The sequence below is a fragment of the Pseudophryne corroboree genome, chromosome 1, assembly GCF_028390025.1.
Source record: "Pseudophryne corroboree isolate aPseCor3 chromosome 1, aPseCor3.hap2, whole genome shotgun sequence".
Lineage (NCBI taxonomy): Eukaryota > Metazoa > Chordata > Amphibia > Anura > Myobatrachidae > Pseudophryne > Pseudophryne corroboree.
In genome coordinates, this window is record NC_086444.1 from 777,553,732 (window position 1) to 777,575,572 (window position 21,841).

Below are 21,841 nucleotides of genomic sequence, written 5' to 3' on the forward strand. Positions count from 1 at the left end.
CCACCTCAATTCCCAGTAGATGCTACCACACCCCTACATTAAATGGTCTCTTCCACAATTGAAGTACTAGTAGGTGTCTGAGAAATGGGCCACTCCATCTCCAAAATCAACACAAAATTTGGAATTTCAACTGAAACAATTTCACGGGTGTACCACGACTACACAACATCAGTGCGACACCATTGTGGCCAACTAAAAAATTCAGGATGATCATGGACAGAGGAATCTGGCATGTATTAAAACATCCAACCAAGCATACAGCATTGCCTCAGATATCAGCAAAGTTTAATGGTGGGGCCACAAGTAGCATCATCATCAGAACAGTGCAATATTCCCTTTCTCCCTTGATGTACATAAGCCGACGGCCCACTTGGGTCCTATACTGACCCCATGGGCTTGTAAACACCGCCACTGGACGCAAGATGACTGGAAATATGTAACCTGGGCAAAGGAGACAATAGACTCCTCATGCCAACAAGGGACAGTTCAAAGCAACAATGGGCCTAATTAAGAGTTGATCAAAGCCGTGCAAAATTTTGCACGGCTACGATCAGTTACTCAGACATGCGGGGGGATGCCCAGCACAGGGCTAGTCCACGCCGCATGTCTGGCTCTTCTCCACCGCACAAGTACAAAAGCATCGCACAGCGGCGATGCTTTTGGACTTGACGAGTAGCTCCCTACCAGCGCAGCTCCTGAGCACTGGCCGGGATCTACTCAATGCTGTCCGGGTCGTAGCGGCTGCGTGTGATGTCATGCAGCCACCGCGGCCTGCCCCCCACATGGTCCGGGCATGCCTGAGTTACCCGGACCGCACACCTAAAACTGCGGACAAACACTGCCGGCCCGCCCCATCCCGTCCTGCGACCGCCTCTGCCTGTCAATTAGGCAGAGACAATTGCAGGGCTGAGATGGCCGTTGGCTGTCTGGCATGCGTCGACGCACTGCGGCGCCAGCGCATGCGCAGTTCAGACCTGATTGGCTGCTGTGCAAAAATGCACAGCAGTGGTCAGGTCTGAATTAGGCTCAATAACTCTGTTTTTGTGTTGGTTGTGTTTAGCTGGAACACATTAGGACTCTGATACATCTGACATCACTGGCTAGCGGATGCTACATGACCATACTTGCAGATCATTTGCATCTATTCATGTCAGGCATCTGGTAGCGGGCTCTTTCAGCACGAAAATATGCCACTGCACAAGTCTGTAGATACCAGACAATGGCTGGAAGAGCATTCCTCTGAGTTTGCCAGCATGAGTTAGCCCCCTCGTTTGCCAAAGGTGTGCCAACAGAACACATGTAGGATACAGTTCAAAGTGCCATTACTGGCAGGCTTCCACCACCGGTGAATATTAGGGAAATGAGCACTAATATTCTGGAGGCATGCTGTACACTATCTATACTGCAATTCAAAGCCCTTGTGCTTGTGTGCCCATGTACCTCAAGCGAGGGAGGTTCCTGTCAATGATATTGTACAAGTGGCTGGCTTGGTTGTCCTGGGGAAGAGGTTTGTTGTGGGTTTGGGAAGTCATTTCTGTCTTGGCATACATTGGTATTTGCCTGTGCTAGTTTGGAGCATTGTGTATGGATAGAAGACTTTTGGCGATTTCTGCATTTATGTGGTGTGGTGAGTACTGGTGTGTATACTCCACGGAACAAGAATATTGTTAGAGCCCCTGTGCCTCTTCCCTGAATACACATCATCTGCCAGTGCCACAGAAGCTCCAATCAGCTTCTCCCTTCAAAAGCCGGGTCAAATAACCCGGTTTGGGAGCTTTTACACCGCCACAGAATCCGGGTCCGACCCTGAGCATTTCCTGGGGTGGATTCCCGGGAAACAGTACCCGGGTTATTTTTTAGAGACCATTTACACCAAGCCCTGACCCGGATTGACTCGGCAATAACCCGGGATATTTCTTTGGTGTAAAAGGGGTATAAGACAGACATTATTTAGGACATTCATTTAGAGCTGAACACAGTGTCATAATTAATCTATACTTGCCTACTTTTCAAAATATCTAGGAGACTCCCAAATTTTGTCACAATCTCCAGCATTTTGGAAGAGTAGACACAGCCTCCTCCCAAGTCCCCTGTAAAGTGGGCACAGTCCGGAAACTGGATGATGTAATTTGCACTGTATGCTGAGAATTAGACTAGACTGGGCAGTAATCTAGGGCAAATATTCACAATTAAAAATGAGTGAAGTGATCCAAAAGTGGTGGTAGGCTGGACTTTGCACTGAAATGGTTGCTCTGTTTTTATACATTCAATATGTTTACAGTGGTGTTCAGAAAACAACAGGTGGGTACTAAATAGGATGTGTTGTGTACCTACCAATTTGTGAATTTGGAGATAACTGTAGGAGATTCCATTCTGTAACTGTTTAATGACTAAAACAAGTAGAACATGTAATATTACTGTATTTGTTCCATGATACATTACATTGAATATGTTTAATATTGCTCTGATTTTATAATACATACTTTTGTCTTTTACATTTCAGCCAGAAGGAAAACTTGTAAAGAAACAAATGTTTAATACAATTCTAAATCCTGAAGGTTCGTTTCACTTGTCTCGTATTACAATCTTCGTTGACCTCTGCTTTTTCTTTCCGCTTGAAACTTGTAATCCCTTAGTTAGCTTCAACATGCAAAATGCAATGGAAATGTGAACAGCTACTTGTCAAGGAAAACAATACATAAGTGTATGATATGTATGAAATATTTTAATATTACTTTCAATTGTTACAACTGGTTAAGATGACCAATTGTGCCAAAGTCTTCCACATCTGGTCAGTCCTCTATTTCTCAGAATTATAAACATGGCAATTCCTATCACATTGGTGTGAGCCTAAAACATGCTTCCTGGTTTGAGACAGGCTTTTTAAGGTAAGACCTCCACCAAGCACATCAGCTAATAAACCCCTATAAAAGCACTTGATACAAGTCAGATTAAATGAGCTAACACTGGAGTTCACGAGAAGATGTGATCACAAAATGATTAATAATTCTTTTTTTTTATAAATAAAAGACATTAATCCACTGCACTCACCACTCCTACCGATTATATGGTGTGCATGTGGTATGTGATCACATTTAAATAAAAATTATATATATATACAGGCAGCGGGATATAATGCCACTCGAGTCTGAACTCTGACTTTTTTTAAAATGGCCAATCACTTGCAATGTAAAACCATGCCCTGTAAGAGATTGCCACTTTTAAAAAAAAGTCTGAGTTCGGCCGGCATCCGGCAGGGCCGCCGGACTCTGGGGCGGCATTATATCCTGCTGAGGGTGTTTAAAAACAAAGGTAACTGAAACTTTTTTCCGTTCTCACACATTTCTTGTGGTGCTGCGAGGTCTGCCGGAACGTTCTTTATTATAATTAGCCACGGACCCTGTTTGCTGGAACATGTCTACACAAGGCAGGATAGTTTTGTTTGGTGGTGCAGGTCTCTGGAAATTGTCCTGGAACCCAGTTATTACGGATGCTAGGGAAGGCCCCGCCATTTCATTCTGTCCCATAACTTTGGAAATAATGTTCCACATACCATGCACGTTCCTGGATACTGTATTGTGTCAATCAACGTCAACTATAACAGATAAGATATATAAGATACACATACAGTTTCAGTTACCTTTTTTTTTTAAACACCCTGTACATTACTATGGCAGATTTCTGAGTTCAAAATGTTCTTTAAAGTTCCTCCTATAAAAAAATATGAGGAAAATCCACTGTCAATATTCACACTTGGAACGCAATAGTCGGGGTAGTACTTTGTGAGGAATGGATCCCACTCCTTCTCCTACCTCTGCCGTCACATGACACGCTGAGAGCTGTCACCTTTTGGCAGCCTTACTTGTTTTTCCTCCAGAGATTAATTGAAAAGGAGATAATGATCTGTAGGAGAATATCTAAGATCAATTAATACCAGATGTAGGTGTAACATGCATTTAAGTTGCTATTTAAAGTAAAAAAACATCAGCCAATAAGACCTAGTATGCAAGTCTGTACCAGGGTGTTAAAGCATTGGATAACCATCCATTTAGGTGCTTACGTAACTGTTATGCAAGCATAAAAACTTTCAAAAGTTGCAAGGTCTAATACTTGGAGAATATAGAGATCACGAATGGTCATGGCTCTAGGAGATAAACTTCCATTTTTATGATAGTTACTATGTTATGGTTCCTTGAAACCACACTCCTCAAGATAGACAACCAATGTAATTGTGCTTTTATTAAATACATTGTTGCTATAAAACTATATTTTGCCATTTCATTTTACACAACAATGTACAGTATATATAGATTATATAGCATGAATGGGGAATGCAATATATAAATGTTATGCTTTCATAAGAGTGATGCAGAAAAATGCCTTTGATAGGGAAACTATGTCTTACTACTGGTCAATACATTGTTTTAATTTAATGATTACAATAATGTACAGTATGTAATATGCATTTATAGCATGAATGTAAAAGTACATGAAACAATATTTCAATCATGATGGACTGTCATGTTTTGCAGGAAAACCTCAGTTGATCCAAATAGGGAAGGAGACTTTAGATAGAATGGTGCCTGACAGCCCAGCCAACAACTTTATTAGCATACAAGGTACAACATCACATTTACTGTAGCAAAATGTAATTCCTAACAAAAGGAGACACTAGTGGCCTCATTTATAAAGTGCACTTCAGGACCATCACAAGTGCCTTAGTTATGCACCATTGTGCCTGAATAATTTGTCCAGAACACAACTGGAATCTAGTACAGCTAGGTGGTATCCGGTCTCTAGGCCGACAAGACTTCATTCGACAGTGTCTAGATCGACCACTATTGGTCAACAGTAAGTAGGTCGACATGGTTTCTAGGTCGACAGAGACTCTAGGTCGACATGTTCTAGGTCGACATGACAAAAGGTTGACATGAGTTTTTCAATTTTTTTTCAATTTCTTTCACTTTTTCATACTTTACAATCCACGTGGACTTCAATTGGGAACAAGCCATGCGAGGGGACACGGTGCACTATGTGGGGTTCCCGGTCACTTTACGAAGAAAACAACACCAAAAAAAGTGAAAAAAAAACCTCATGTCGACCTTATGTCGTGTCGACACAGTACATGTCGACCTAGAGTCCCTGTCGACCTACTTACTGTTGACCAATAATGGTCGACCTAGAAACTGTCGACCTAACTCTTGTCGACCCTCCATACCACACCCCAGCTAGGTATGCAGAGAGGCGGAACAATCTCCTGTGCTGGACTGTGCCCGAAGCTTGTGTTTCCTATACACTATTTTTCATAAATATACCCTGATTTACTAACAAACCACTTAGGTCATTACTGGGCAAAAGCTGGCATGAAATCTTAGATTATATGTTTTATATCTTAACTACTATTTTATTCAGGGATGTGTTTGTATAGTTTTATTGACTTAATATTTATCATTTGTACTCCCAAGTGCACAGATGATTAACTACCATCCCTTCATAGCTAAATCACCCTGTGGCATAACTTTGGATTCAGGATGCTGCACTTTTCTGGCAACCTCACAGACGTTCTCATACACTCCTGACGTTACTCTTGCTTACATTTTTAATGCTTCTCTTATTTTAAGGAGATCTTATGGGAGAGACTGTGCTTGGCATCTTACAACAGTCAGATCTTGCATCCCTCATCTCTGTCCCTTTTGGGTGCCCAGAACAGAATATGATCGGTACCACTGCAAATGTTATTCTGACACAGTATTTAGATGCCACTAAAAAATGGGATGTTGTTGGAGCGGAGAAGAGAAGCAAAGCAATTGAAAACATCAATCAAGGTACAGTGTAACCAGTGGCTCATTTCTCATGTTATTTGTCATTGTATAATTGCACTGCATGTAATTGGCTCCTGTGTAAAACAGTAATATAGTCAAGTGTTGTAACGGGATCCGGTAAGGATCCTGGCAGTCAGGATCCCAACAGTCGAAATCCCAGTGCCGGAATCTGGGCACTGCTCAGGATGCCGGCACCGGCATCCCAACTAGGATCATAATCCTCGTGCCGGAATCCCGACCGAGTTTTCCTGGGCCGCCGGAAAGATAAGCCTGGGGGTGGGGATGTGTGTGTGATAGGTTTAGGCTGCGGGGCGAGGGTTAGACTGAGGGGAGGGGGGTTAGGTTTAGGCTGTGGCAAGGGGGGTTAGGTTTAGTCTCCCCTGGGGAGGGTTAGGCTGCGGGGGGGGGGGGTAGGTTTAGGCTGCATTCATGGAGTGTTAGGGTTAGGGGGGTATTGGGCATTGGGGAACGGTAGGTATCCTCACCTCGCTCTTGATGGGATTCTCACCATCGGGATGCCGTGGCCCGTATTCTGACCTGCCGCTGGTATATCAGAAACACTTTGATTAAATACTTCCATAATATTAAATAGATGCTGGTAGAAAGCATTTCATTTTCATTGTCTACAGTAGCTGAAACTAAGGAAATAAATTTACAGTGCAGTGTGTTGATTTTTTTAACAAATGTGTAAATAAAATTATGAAGAGATATGCATTAGAGATCTAAATGACTTGACCATACAATTTACATATAAAATGTAGAAATCAGATCAATGCGCACGTTAGTCAGCAGTCCATTGGACACACAGGTGTAGTAGCTTCACCCCAAACTACCAAAACAACATAGCCTCATAGTGCAACAAATCTTCATGATTTTAACAGTCAAGGTCACACACTTAGGGGGATATTCAATTGTTTGAAAAGTCGGTTGGGTGTCTGTTTTATCCTATCTTATAGACACCCAACCGACTTTTCAAACATTTGAATTCCCCACTTAGTCTAGTCTACCTACCAGAAATTATGGTCTACAATAGGTGTAGACAATAACACATTCACAGGAGCGGGTTAAACCCTGTTATGGTCGCAATCCTTCCTTCAATAGGTTCTCAATATACTGTACCTTCGTTGTACATATGGAATTGAAAGAAACTCCCAATAGTGTAATACAATCTTTTATATTATTATTTTTATTATATCTATACAACATACAAACAAACAAAAAAAGTGGACTCTCACCAAATCTTATGGGTTACAAGAATTATCAAGTAGACAAATGCACAGCAGTTAACAAAGTGTTGCAGGTGTCCCCGGATACCTCAGTCTACCGGCAAATAATCTGAGAGTTCAGTCCAATAATAACCACCAACGCGTTTCAGTACAGGTGTATCTTCCTCAAGGCATAAGAAGAAAGTGCCTTAAACCAATATTTATACCTAAAATCCTCATTACAGGTAAGTCCTATTGCCAGACATGGAATTTCCTTTCCACTAACATCCTATTCATATTTCACCCAATCCATTTAGGTCACTCCTTATTCTTGTTAATGCCCATTAAGAGCCATTTTCTCACCATCCGCGTGTAATCGCGGCACTTCCAGTCCGGACTGGAACTGGAAGTCTGTGCACCCTGCAAAAATAAAAATCTGGGGGTAAATTTACTAAGATGGGAGTTCTATTTAAGATGGGATGTTGCCCATAGCAACCAGTCAGATTCTGCTTCTCATTTATCTAGCACCTTCTAGAAGATAATACCTGGAATCTGATTGGTTGCTATGGGCAACATCCCATCTTAAATAGAACTCCCATCTTAGTAAATTTACCCCCTGTACTGTATTTTAAAATTCAATTGTTACTTCATAATTTTTTGCGAGAGTAGATATTGATAGCAAGCAGCTAATCAGGTTCTACTTATTTATATTAGAGATTAGCGGGTTCGGTTCTCAGAGAACCGAACCCCCCCGAACCTAGGGGATCCGGGGCCATCCGAGCCACAGCTCGGATGTCCCTGCCTGCCTCGGATCCCCAATCGAGGCAAAACCTCCAGATTCCACTGTTGGATCCTGAAGTTTTGCCTCGGACGCTGGTCTCCATAGTAACCTATGGAAGGCCACTAATTGGCTGAGAGAGCTGTCTGTCACGGCTCTCAGCCAATCAGCATTTCCCCATAGGCTACAATGGCCCCAAGATGGATGCCCCCACAGCGCTAATAGCGCCGCCGCCCGCACTGCCGACACCACTGCCCGCACTGCCAACACCGCCGCCCGCACTGCCAACAGTCCCGCACTGCCGACACTGCCAGCACCCCTGCACTGAGGACACTTCCAGCACTCCCATACTGCTGAAACTGCCGGCACCCCTGAACTCCTGAACTGAGAACACTTCCAGCACTCCCGCATTGCCAACACTGCCGGCACCCCTGCACTGAGGACACTTCCGGCACTCCCACACTGCCGACACTGCCGTATCCTTGAACTCCTGCACTGAGGATACTTCCAGCACTCCCGCATTGCCGACATTGCCGGCACCCATGCACTGAGGACATTTCCGGCACTCCCACACTGCCGACACTGCCACACCCCTGAACTCCTGCACTGAGGACACCTCCAGCACTCCTGCATTGCCGACACTTCCGGCACCCCTGCACTGAGGACTCTGCCAGCACTCCTGCACTGAGGACACCTCCGGTACTACCACATTGCCAACACTGCCGGCACCCCTGTACTGAGGACACTGCCAGCACTCCTGCACTGAGGACACCTCCCGCACTGCCGACACTGCAGGCACCCCTGCACCGAGGACACTTATGGCACTCCCACACTGCCGACACTGCCGGCACCCCTGAATTCCTGCACTGAGGACACTTCCAGCACTCCAGCATTGCCAACACTGCTGGCACTCCTGCACTGAGGACAACTCCGGCACTCCCGCATTGCCAACACTGCCGGCACCCCTGTACTGAGGACACCTCCAGCACTCCCGCAATTGCCGACACTGCAGGCATTCCTGCTGGCACCACCACACTGAAAACACAGCTGACAACTCCTCACTGAGGACCCTCTGTCACAGTAAGTGCACTATTGGTGTATCTGACCTGCACTGTAACCCATGCTGTATCTGACCAACACTGTATCCGACCCACATTGTATTTGACCTGCACTGAAACCCATGCTGTATCCGACCTGCACTGTAAACCATGCTGTATCTGAACAACACTGTATCCGACCCACATTGTATTTGACCTGCACTGAAACCAGTTCTGTATCCGACCTACACTGCACCTGACCCACACTGTATCCAACCTGCGCTGTATCCGACCCACACTGTATTCAACCTGCGCTGTATTTAACATACGAGTCTGACCTGCGCTGTATCCAACCCACACTGTATTTGATCCGCACTGTAACGTGCACTTTATCCGGCCCATGCTGTATCTGACCCACAATATATACAACTCACAATGTATGCGACCCATACTGTATCTGACCTGCACTTTATCTCGCACTGTATCCGACGCACACTGTATCTGACCTTGCACTAAAGCCAACCCTCACTGTATGCAACACACACTGTATCCAACCTGCACTGTAGCCTACACTGTATCCAGGGCCGGTTCTAGACCTTGTGGCGCCTAGGGCGAAAGTTTCCTGTGGTGCCCCCCCCTATAGTTGGTACACGCAGGGGTGTGGCTTCTTCATAAGGAAGGGGCATGGCTTCTTCATGGGGAAGGGGCATGCTCACAGTTATTCCATTGTACTTGTGCCCCCAGCAGTGGCGTGCGGTGAGGTCAGTGGCTGGTGAGGCACTACAGCCATAATGTCCGCCGAATCCTGCCGATGACCCCTACCGCCGCTGAGCCAATGCCCGCTACTACCCTGCGCCGATGCCTGCTGCCACCGCCAATGGCTTACAAACTCGCCCACCATCAACTGACCCAGCCCTCCGCCACTAATTTGCATCTCAGTCCGATGCCGCCAATGCCCGCTGCCTGCCTGCTCATCATACTTGTGATATATTGTACATTTTTATAGAAAAAAAAAAAAAAATTAGTGTTTGGGACTGGGAAGGGAGTGGGAGGAGGACATGAATGCAATTTTGTTGTCCAGGGCTTCCATTAGTCAAATTACGCAGCACAGTAGCACCACTTATACAAATTACGCCAGGCAAAGCTCCCTTTTACACATTACGGCAGGTACAGCCTCCTATTACACATTACGGCAGGTACAGATCCCTTTTTTCATATTATGGCAGACAGCGTCCCCTTTTTTAAACATAACGGCATACAGCGTTCCCTTCTTACACTTTACGGCAGACAGCGTCCCCTTTTTTACACATTACGGCAGACAGCGTTCCCTTTTTACACATTACGGCAGACAGCGCCCCCCTTATTACACATTACGGCAGACAAAGTCCCCTTATTACACATTACGGCAGACAGCGTTCCTTTATTACACATTACGGCAGACAGCGTCCCCTTTTTTACACATTACAGCAAACAGCGTCCCCTTATTACACATTACGGCAGACAGCGTCCCCTTATTACACATTACGGCAGACAGCGTCCCCTTATTACACATTACGGCAGACAGCGTCCCCTTTTTTACACATTACAGCAGACCGCGTCCCCTTTTTACACATTACGGCAGACAGCACCCCCCTTTTTACACATTACGGCAGACAGCGTCCCCTTTTTTACACATTACGGCAGACAGCGTACCCTTTTTTTACACATTACGGCAGGTAGAGCACTTTACATCCCCCCCTCTACCCTTAGGGTGTACTGTAGTGTTCTGTAGTGTAATGCAGTGTAATGTAATGTAGTATAGTGTACTGTAGTGTAGTGTAGTGTAATATAGTGTAGTATTATAGTGTACTGTAGTGTAATGTAATGTAGTGTAGTGTAATGTAGTGTAGTTCATAGTACATTCAATAAACTAATGCTTCAAGTTACTGAAACAATGGCTGCCTGGGGAATCCATTGTTTCTGCCTGAACATGAAAGAGACCAGGCACCCACCCCGTATACAAAAAAATATGTGGCATCATCAGTTGTCTGCAGCATGTCAAACCTTTCTGACCCCAAATACACAGTGAGTTGCAGCCAATAAGATCTAAGATAGCACGAACAGCCATCAAAAGTGTAGACTGTAGAGCATATTGGCAACGTTTGCCAGGAGAGAGAGAGAGAGATACCTGCTGCAGCGTGTGGACGACAGGGGAGAGCCGCCTGGTGTCTGTCAGCGGGAGGGGAGGTGTTGCTTGTGGACGAAGTAGGGGAGAGCCGCCTGGTGCCTGTCAGCGGGTGGGGAGGACGGAGCCGCCGGAGACGGACAGGGGAGAGCCGCCTGGTGCCTGTGAGCGGGAGGGGGGGACGGAGCCGCCGGAAGGGGACAAGGGAGAGCTGCACTCACTGCAGAGCCACCGCTGCTCCCGTCCCAACGTCCGCCTCGCGCCGCGTGTGGGTGATTGGACAGCGGATCCAGTGCTGGATCCACTGTCCAATCACAGGTGCCTCGCTGACATGGGTGTGGTGTCCCTGTCAGCGAGGCACTTTTTTCAGTGCCGCTTTCTCCAAGGTTTTCAATGGGCTTTTACAGCCCTGTGCTAGGCTCCGCCCCCCGCTCTGTCCCCGTTCCTATTATGTATGGGAGGCACTGCTATCAGTGCCTCCCAAAGTCATTAAACACAAAAAAAACAAATTCCATTACATCAAGAAGATACTTATGACACAGAATATGTGTCATAAGTATCTTCTTTGTATTATTTTACTAATAAATCACAGGGGAGGCACTGCCTCCCCTGCCTCCCCTGACTGCACGTCCCTGGCCCCCAGTAGTTGTGCCCCCAGTAGCTGTACCCCCATTTAATTTTCCCCCAGTAGCTGTTTCCCCTATAGCAGTGCCCCCTTTAGTAGTGCCCCCTGTAGTTGTGCCCCTTGTAGCTGTGCCCCCAGTTGATTTGCACCCTGTAGCAGTGCCCCCTGTAGATTTGCCCCCAGTATCTGTGCCTGTAGCTGTGCCCCCAGTTAATTTCCCCCCAGTAGTAGTGCCCCCTGTAGTAGTGCCCCCTGTAGTAGTGCCCCCTGTAGTTGTGCCCCTGCAGTAGTGCCCCCTGTAGCTGTGCCCCCAGTAGCAGTGCCCCCTGTATTAGTGTCCCCAGTATGTGCCCCCTGTAGTAGCGCCGTTTTGAAACCCTAAAAAAAAACAAAAAAACAATACTTACCAGCCTCGCTCCCGCTTCCGGACAGCTGCTGCTGCTGTCTCCGGGCATCGGCTCCTCTCTATGGGAGAGACATCATGACGTCTCTCCCATAGAAGTGCGGCACTGACACTAGGGGTGCGCCCGCAACAGCCGGGAGCCGGGGGCTGGGGAGCAGGGAGGGTATATTAGTACCGGCTCTTTCCACGGCGGCGGTGCCCTCGGGGTAGCGGTGCCCCGGGCAAAAAGCCTGCTTGCCCGTGGCAAGAGCTGCTACTGACTGTATCCAACCCACTGCACTGTATCTGACCTGTACTGTATCTTGCACTGTATCCGACATTGCGCTGTAGCCAACGTGCAGTATATCCAACCCGCACTCAGACCTGCACTGTAGCCAACGTGCACTATATCCAACCCGCACTCAGACCTGCACTGTATCCGACTTGCATTCTGTGCGATCTGCACTATATACAACCCAGAATTCCATCTACACTGTATCCGACCTGCCTTGTATCCACCTGCACTGTATCTGACCTACACTGTAACCTGCATTGTACCCGCCCCGCTTTGTATCCAACCTGCACTGTAACCTGCACTGTGTCTGACCCACACTGTATCCGACCAGCACTGTAACCTGGTCAATATTTAACTGTGTGTCCCAAAGTATACCGCACTGTCCTACGCAGGTACAGAATGCTGGGTTTTTTTTTGTGATTAGGGAGAATTTGGGGAGCTGCTTGACAAAATGGCTGATTGGGGCTTTACATGGGCACAGGGTGCCAGTCATCAGTGACCCAGGGCCTCCCGGAGGGAGGTACAGACTGGGCACTGAGAATAGGGTTGTGCTATTTTACACATGGTTTAGGGTTTTTTTTATTTGCTGTTTGGTAACTACTTCAGAGCAATGATATTGTACACACAATTCTGACGAAATTTCTGTGTTGGATTGTTTTCTATTGGTTTGATTGGTTATTGCTAATACAGTACTAATTTGTAAAACATTTTTAAAGAGAAATAACTGCCGTCTCTTTGTGCCGCTGCTCTGTTGCTTAGTTTAGCCAGCCAGGCTGGGAGGTGTGTGGTGGTCAAAATTGACTGGAAATGAGTGGATATTAATGTTATTGATGTTAATAATACTGTAGGATCAAAATTACACCCAAATTCTGTGATTTTAGCTGTTTTTATGTTTTTTAAAAAAATCAGCCAGATCCAAAACCAAAACACGAAAGGGTGGTTTTGGCAAAACCAACCCAAAACCAAAACACGAGCGGGGAATTAGAACCAAAACCAAACCACAAAACACGAAAAGTGCCCACCGCACATCTCTATTTATATAGCACCTTCTGGAAAAATAGCTAGATTCTGATTGGTTGCTTTAGGCAACATTTCTACTTTTAAAAGCCCACACTTTAGTAAATATTCCACCCAAGTATGTAATAGCTTTATAATGGGGGTAAGGTGAAATCAGAGTGATTGCTAGACTATTCAGGATGTCAGAGAGATTGCTACTATTTCAGGGAGTCTCTCTGACATTCAGGGAAAGTTGGAAAGTAACATACAGTAAACCTATCTATAATATAATTACAATATTTATATGTATTAACTCAATAATATATAAATAACTAATATATGTGATTTTGCATTAAAAACAGGTTACATACGTCAACTGCATCACCGCTTGCCTGATCACTCTTTTCAAAAAAGCACATGGTAAGAGTTTGTTTTTATTTGGGGTTTTTGCCTATGAGTTCATGACCAGGGCCTTCAGTAGATCTTTTGGGCCCTATTGCTAAGGGGTGTGGTCATACCCAGTTGGGAATATTGCTGCTTCTCCATTGAAGGGAGCATGGCCACAGTATCCAGTGGCGGATCCAGGGGGGGGGGGGCACGTGGGCCCGTGCCCCCCCCCCTGTCATGTCTGGCACTTTAAACAAACAATCACTTGCTCACATCTTGGACAGGGTAACGGAGTCCGCCGGCAAAGTTTCCGTACAAGCCGCTATTAGCGCTAAGCGGCACTGTTCGGGATCAATGAGATCTGTGATCTGGGGATGGTTAGGCTGTGATCACAGATCTCATTGATCCCGAACAGTGCCGCTTAGCGCTAATAGCGGCTTGTACAGGAGCTTCGCCGGCGGACTTCGTAAACCTATCCAAGACGTGAACAAGTGATTGTACCACCAGAGCCTGGCAACTGGACCACCTTCAAGGGAGTTAAAGGTACACACCACCACACTGTTGTTTGCGGACACTTTACCCTGAGGAGCAGCGGGGGTTAATATCACAAACTGGCAGGAAAATCCTGTTCACTTAGGATACCAACGGATTCTGGTTGATCTTGATATATACCAGTACTGCCCGGAGCTCAGCCTTAGGCAGTGTGAGACTCCGACGTGGCTGCAGCAGCGGCCACCATCCATTTAGAGGCTGGCTGCTGGCAGAGGTAGCGGCTCCTCTCAGGATGTTCTTCTTGCGTGGTGGGGTTGCTTGAGAGGTAGCACATGGTGGTGACAGCGTTTTCACTCCTCAGCGGCATAATGTGAATTTTGGCTCATACCGTGTGCTATAATGTGAATTTCGTCTCATACTGTATGCTATAATGTGAATTTCGGCTCAAACCGTGTGGTATAATGTGAATCTCGGCTCATATTGTGTGCTATAATGTGAATTTCAGCTCATACCGTATGGTATAATGTGAATTTAGGCTCATACTGTGTGGTATAATGTGAATTTAAGCTCATACTGTGTGGTATAATGTGAATTTCGGCTCATAACGTGTGGTATAATGTGAATTTCGGCTCATACTGTGTGCTATAATGTGAATTTTGTCTCATACTATGTGCTATAATGTGAATTTAGGCTCATACCGTGTGCTATAATGTGAATTTAGGCTCATACCGTGTGCTATAATGTGAATTTAGGCTCATACCGTGTGCTATAATGTGAATTTAGGCTCATACCGTGTGCTATAATGTTTGTTTCCCCAGTGAATCTTTCCCTTCATGCCTCTGTAAACCTCACTACAAATGTCTCACTACTCCCTCTTACTCCTACAGAGACCTTAGGTACCCACTGCCTCTCCCTGTCCCCCTCTCCTTGTTACCCACTGCCACCTCCCCCTGGCATCACCCACTTTTTCCTCATCACCCTTTCCCCGGTGTTACCCACTCTGCCTCTCACTGTCACCCTCTCTCTGTCACCCACTGCCTCTCCGTCTCCCACTATGTTTCCTTCATCCACTGCCTCTCCCCTGCGTCACTATAAACCCATCACCCTCTCTCTCGTGTCACCCGCTGCCTCTCCAAAGTGTCACCCTCTTCCCGTCTTACAAATACGATGTTCCCTTTGAGGCTATGACCCTTGTTGCTAGGTCATGCCCTTGTTGTGAGGCCACGCACACCTTCATGGACCGCACGCCTTCGGCATGCACAAGGTGCCCCCCCTGTCATTTTTTCCTGGATCCGCCCCTGACAGTATCATAAGGGCATAGCAACACCTCCCTAGCAGGCCAGGGCACAATCCAACACACACTGTTTTTGCACATCCATATATATATATATATATATATATATCCTTCCTCCCCCACACCCCACAGTCATTCTCTCCCCAGTGACTCCATGCTGCATTTCAAGCTTTCCTACCCAATCCCAAAGCTCTGTATCCCCTCAGCTCTTGCCCCGGGGAGAACTGTCACTCTGAGGCTGCTCCCACAACGCCTACAGCTCGCTGCCCTATTTGGACAAGATAGCTCACATCCCTGCTAGGCACTTAATGGTGTATCCTTGGGGCCCCTCTGATACTTGAGGCCTGGTACAGGTGTCCCCTTTGTCCTCCCCTGTTGCCAGCTCTGACTACGATATCCCGGCTGCCGGGATCCAGGCACCGGGATCCCGACCGCTAGAATGCCGGCACCAGGGTGAGGGCAGAAGAGCCCCTTGTGGGCGCAGTGGCACGCTACGCACGCCATGCTATTTATTCTCACTCCAGGGGTGTTGTGGACACCCCAAGAGGGAGAATAGTTGTCAGTATCACGGTGGTTGGGATCCCTGTGCCGGTATGTTGAGAGCCGGGTTCCCGACAGCCAGGATATCGAATGCTTCCCTACTATTAGAGACCATACTATTCGAACAGCCCAATAATATATGCACATCACAGTATCATATACAATACAAACATTAACAATACAATAGCAGAAACATTCACAAATCCCTTATCCCCCCACCCTGTATACCAACCCATCTGTTGCATACCTAATTCCCACAAAAAGTCAGAAGAGAGTCAAAAAAAAAAAAAGGAAAAAAACCCACAGCAATATTGGTAGAGGCTCTCCAGCATTTTTATCATATATCCATTTATAAATGTTCCCAACTGCGGCTCAAATCAGGATATATAAAAATGTTGCCTATGTATATCCCTATAAAAACTTCATGTCTTACTAACCAGGGGGGAAATTTACTAAGCTTCCGATTTTGACCGAGATGGTGTTTTTGCTTCAAAGTGTCATCTCGGGAATTTACTAAACTCAAATCACGGCAGTGATGAGGGCATTCGTATTTTTGTTGAAGTCAAAGAAAAAAATTACGAATGAATACACCATCGGTCAAATACGCCTGTTATTTGCTAGAACTCGGTAATTTACTAAAATTTGTATTTCACAAACACTGCCGGCAATAGCCAAACACTGCCGTGAATAAATACAAATCGTAAAAAAAAAGCAGTTTTCAAATAGACCTGCTTTTTTTTACCGTGTTCTGATAGACATGCACGGATCCGTGAGATCCGTGCATGTTTATCAGTGGTAAGGGGTGGGAAAGTGTTAAAAAATTGTAAAAAAAATGCGTGGGGTCCCCCCTCCTAAGCAAAACCAGCCTCGGGCTCTATGAGCCGGTCCTGGTTGAAAAAATATGATGAAAAAAACGACTGGGGTTCCCCCATATTTAATCAACCAGCACCGGGCTCTGCGCCTGGTACTGGTGCAAAAAATACGGGGGACAAAAAGCGTAGGGGTCCCCCGTATTTTTTGAACCAGCACCGGGCTCCACTAGCCAGGTACATAATGCCAGAGCCGGGGGACACTTTTATATTGGTCCCTGCGGCCCTGGCATTACATCCCCAACTAGTCACCCCTGGCCGGGGTACCCTGGAGGAGTGGGAACCCCTTAAATCAAGGGGTCCCCCCTCCAGCCACCCAAGGGCCAGGGGTGAAGCCCGAGGCTGCCCCCCCCCATCCAAGGGCAGCGGATGGGTGGCTGATAGCCAAGTGTAAAAAAGCAGAATATTGTTTTTAATAGCAGTACTACAAGTCCCAGCAAGCCTCCCCCGCAAGCTGGTACTTGGAGAACCACAAATACCCAACAAAAAACAGGACACACACACCGTGACAGTAAAAGTTTATTACATACATGCACACCTCCATACATACATACTTACCTATGTTCACACAAGGCTCGGTCCTCTTCTCCATGTAGAATCCTGGGGGTACCTGTGGAAAAAATTATACTCACATAATCCAGTGTAGCTTCTGTCCTTTGTATAATCCACGTACTTGGCAAAACAAAAAAACGAAAACCCGACCACGCACTGAAAGGGGTCCCATGTTTACACATGGGCCCCCTTTCTCTGACTGCCAGGACCTCCCCCCTGACTCCTGTCAAAGAGGGTCCCTTCAGCCAATCAGGGAGCGCCACGTCGTGGCACTCTCCTGATTGGCTGTGTGCTCCTGTAGTGTCTTTCAGGCTCCACACGGCAGAGATACAATGTAGCGCCTATGCGCTCCATTGTATCCAATGGTGGGAACTTTGCGGTCAGCGGTTGACCGAAAGTAACCTCACCGCTGACCGCAAAGTTCCCACCATTGGATACAATGGAGCGCATAGGCGCTACATTGTATCTCTGCCGTGTGGAGCCTGAAAGACACTACAGGAGCACACAGCCACTCAGGAGACTGCCACGACGTGGCGCTCCCTGATTGGCTGAAGGGACCCTCTTTGACAGTCAGGGGGGGTCCTGGCAGTCGGGGAAAGGGGTCCCATGTGTAAACATGGGACCCCTTTCAGTGCGTGGTCGGGTTTCCGGTTTGTTTTTTTGCCAAGTACGTGGATTATACAAAGAAAACAAGAGACCCTGGATTATGTGAGTATAATTTTTTCCACAGGTACCCCGAGGATTCTACATGGAGAAGAGGACCGAGCCTCGTGTGAACATAGGTAAGTATGTATGTATGGAGGTGTGCATGTATGTAATAAACTTTTACTGTCACGGTGTGTGTGTGTCCTGTTTTTTGTTGGGTATTTTTTTAGTAGTAGTACTACAGGTACCAGCGGGCCTGGTTTTCCACCGCATGCTGGTACTTGTGGTTCTCCAAGTACCAGCTTGCGGGGAGGCTTGCTGGGACTTGTAGTACTGCTACTAAAAACAATATTCTGTTTTTTTTTACACTTGGCTATCAGCCCCCTATCCGCCGCCCTTGGATGGGGGGGGGACAGCCTCGGGCTTCACCCCTGGCCCTTGGGTGGCTGGAGGGGGGGACCCCTTGATTTAAGGGGTTCCCACTTCTCCAGGGTACCCCGGCCAGGGGTGACTAGTTGGGGATGTAATGCCAGGGCCGCAGGGACCAATATAAAAGTGTCCCCCGGCTCTGGCATTATGTACCTGGCTAGTGGAGCCCGGTGCTGGTTCAAAAAATACGGGGGACCCCTACGCTTTTTGTCTCCCGTATTTTTTGCACCAGGACCAGGCGGATCCGTGCATGCCTATCAGAACACGGTAAAAAAAAGCAGGTCTATTTGAAAACTGCTTTTTTTTACGATTTGTATTTATTCACGGCAGTGTTTGGCTATTGCCGGCAGTGTTTGTGAAATACAAATTTTAGTAAATTACCGAGTTCTAGCAAATAACAGGCGTATTTGACCGATGGTGTATTCATTCGTAATTTTTTTCTTTGACTTCAACAAAAATACGAATGCCCTCATCACTGCCGTGATTTGAGTTTAGTAAATTCCCGAGATGACACTTTGAAGAAAAAACACCATCTCGGTCAAAATCGGGAGCTTAGTAAATTTCCCCCCAGGTGTCAAAATATGTAAACGAGATATACCATTTACAGTGACCTTATAACCCTCCATATGTATGAACAAATGGACTTATTCTACCAAGGCCTGGTTATTAATTTTAGCCAGGAGCCATCTGTTCCAGGTACTCTGCAATACTACCATGCTGCATCCTCCCCTGGTGTTATAAAAAATGTAGTCTCTCCGTGGACCACTATTCTGAGATTAGATGGGAAGAACATTGAATACTGAATATTTAAATCTTGCAAAAACATGACTCTTGACACTTCCATCGCAAAGTCCGGAAACACAGAGACCCTTTACTCTCTAATAGCCCTTTAATTCAGGCCAAGCAAAGTACTGAATCATGGTCCTGATATTGTAGAAATCTCACTATAAAAATGCGAGATAGAGCCCCAGAAGAGAAGGTAAGGGTGAGAGGGTATCTGATGTGCCTTTTCCACTGTGAATTGAGCTGGGAATGAGTCTCTTCCAAACTAAGCATTTGCCATTTTTCTATAAACTTTTCCAGAGTATTACCCTATTCATGTTCAGGGAGCCCTACAAATGCTACATTTTTACGCCATAACCGGCCTTCAAGATCAGAGCGCTTATTCTGCATGGAGTAGATTTGCTCGGTTAGGATTTTTTAACTTGCTTTTGCAAGGGACCTTGCAAATCCTCTAATGTAGATACTTGTGTTCAGCGTCGCCCACCCTTTCACGCACTTCTTGTAAATCCTGCCACACCAGGGAAATATTTGACTGCACCATTCCTATTTTTTCGGACAGGCGCTGCTCACTGGCATTAACCTCTTCAAGTACCTGTTGGAGTGTAACTTTGAATAAATCAGGAGAACCTTTAGATGGAGTAATTTGTGGTGTAGGTCCTCGTGAGCCACTATTTGGGGGGTTTTAGGATCGAGCATGATTTTCTAGCCGCATCGCTTGCCCGGTTTCCCCATTTTTTTTTATAATAGACACAAATAGAATAGGTCCCTTAAAAATATTTTGATAATATAGAAGAAAATAACAAATATACGTTAATGCAACCAGCACTGGCAATATACTGTTAGAATTTGTGTATCTATTATTGTCAATCAGCAATGTCCCCAGAGACTACAATATCCAATTATATAGGATAACCCCAGTTCAACCAGCAAACATGATGAAGCCACGTATTTATCTTGCTGTATTATGTATAAACATAAAGGCAGAAGTGGCACATTACTGCACCAGTTCAGGTGTCATAATGCCACATTGCAGGTGGCTTATTTTTCATAAGCAGTGCCTCTGGAGGCTGTAATACATTATTATACAGGCAGCTGCACACTTTAGCCAGTGTGTATGGACTCAAATGCAGGGTGCTCACCCATCCAACCACTGCCAATGAATCCCTCCACTGCTGCTCAGTGTTCAGTGCTCAGTGGCGAGTATCCTGCTTTGTAGCACAGCACGCCGAGTGGGCCACTGCCAGAAACTGGCCTGATGCACCACGCGAGTCCAAATATTTAAAGGCGCCGGCAGGCTAGAGTAAAGGCGACCGCCAGCGATGAAGCGGGAGCACACATCAGCGCTCATCGCTCATCGTTTGGGCATACACACTGGGCGATTTTCAGCTGAAAGCAGCTCACTTTTGGTGTTTTGAGCTGCTTTCAGCTCAAAGCCGCCCAGTGTGTATGCCCAAACGATGAGCGATGAGCGCTGATGTGTGCTCCCGCTTCATCGCTGGCGGTCGCCGTTCATCTACTGGTATTACCAGCAGATGAACGGTGGGGTGAACGGCTTTCCATAGCGTCCTGCTATGGAAAGCCGCTCATCCCCGTTGACATCGCTGGGCAGGGGGGAAAAGTGCTCAGTGTGTATGCACTGAGCGCTTTTCAGCCCAGCGATGTCAGCCATCATTGCTGTACATACACACTGGGCAAAAATGTCCAGTGTGTATGGACCTTTAGTCGCACGGCCTCTCACACTTTCAGCCGCTCTGCCGGAGGATTGGAGCGGTCCATTGGGAAAGGTCACATGTCCACATCTACCGCCGCCCGCCTCTAGCACACTCTGCTGGACATTAAGAGTGGGCAGAGTCGCACGGTCACAGCAGCTGCCACCTGCCTCTCGTATACTAAGCCACTCTGCCGGAGAATTGGAGCAGGGGCGTTTTAAGAGAGGAGGAGGCCCGGGTGCAGCCTCCTCCATTCGGGCCCCCTTCTCTCTGCCAGCAGCGCTGAGAGTCTGAGCACTGGAGTGCTCAGACTCTACTGCGCATGCAAATACTACCTGAAGAAACAAATGTCCAGATGCGCTGCCACAGCTGCCATTAAGGGATTGTCAGTCCCAAAACAAAAATATGAAAAGTAAAGAACGAACTGGCGCTTTGTTTTTCTCCAATATTAATAAACCACTGTGGATGAATTAAAAAAGTATATTTATTGTCTAAAACAACACATGCAACAAATAAAAAAGGTATTAATCCAATAAAAGCATATATAAGGGCATAGAATGAGCTGAAAAGATTGGTAATAATGGTTGCTGCTGGTAAGTGTCCTTAAAAGGATCCCGGACTGGCAAAAGTTAATAAATCCCTGGGGAAGATGTTATTTAAGTACAGCTGGTATTACCCATGACGATGGAGGCTTCCAGAAACTTGAGAATGAACAGCAGGCAGGCTGTAGCAGTTATGTGAAAACTGGGTCTCTCCAATCGGTGCTGTATGATGAAATCCCTCAGGGTAAATTTTCCAAATGTGGAAATGGAAAGTCCATATCAAGATCCTTTTAAA

General features: G+C 46.4%; 1 protein-coding gene and 1 long non-coding RNA gene across 3 annotated transcripts in view; one reads left to right on the forward strand and one right to left on the reverse strand.

The window, feature by feature from the left end:
* Positions 1-21,841, forward strand: part of LOC134910100 (complement C3-like) — a 465,863-nt gene that overhangs the window by 322,902 nt on the left and 121,120 nt on the right. Inside the window, exons 22-25 of the mRNA XM_063917765.1 lie at positions 2,504-2,558; positions 4,533-4,619; positions 5,622-5,825; positions 13,667-13,724. Coding sequence (XP_063773835.1) covers positions 2,504-2,558; positions 4,533-4,619; positions 5,622-5,825; positions 13,667-13,724 — 404 coding nt within the window. The remainder of the gene's footprint in view (positions 1-2,503; positions 2,559-4,532; positions 4,620-5,621; positions 5,826-13,666; positions 13,725-21,841) is intronic.
* On the reverse strand, positions 2,457-11,260 carry LOC134910106 (uncharacterized). 2 transcript variants are annotated; one of them, XR_010176123.1, is made up of 4 exons: positions 11,010-11,260; positions 6,308-6,365; positions 3,813-3,903; positions 2,457-2,640 (listed from the first exon to the last, which is right to left on the reverse strand). It is a non-coding gene; the product is annotated as an uncharacterized LOC134910106 (long non-coding RNA). The 2 variants fall into 2 exon arrangements; XR_010176122.1 differs by lacking the exon at positions 2,457-2,640 and having other exon boundaries at positions 2,706-3,903.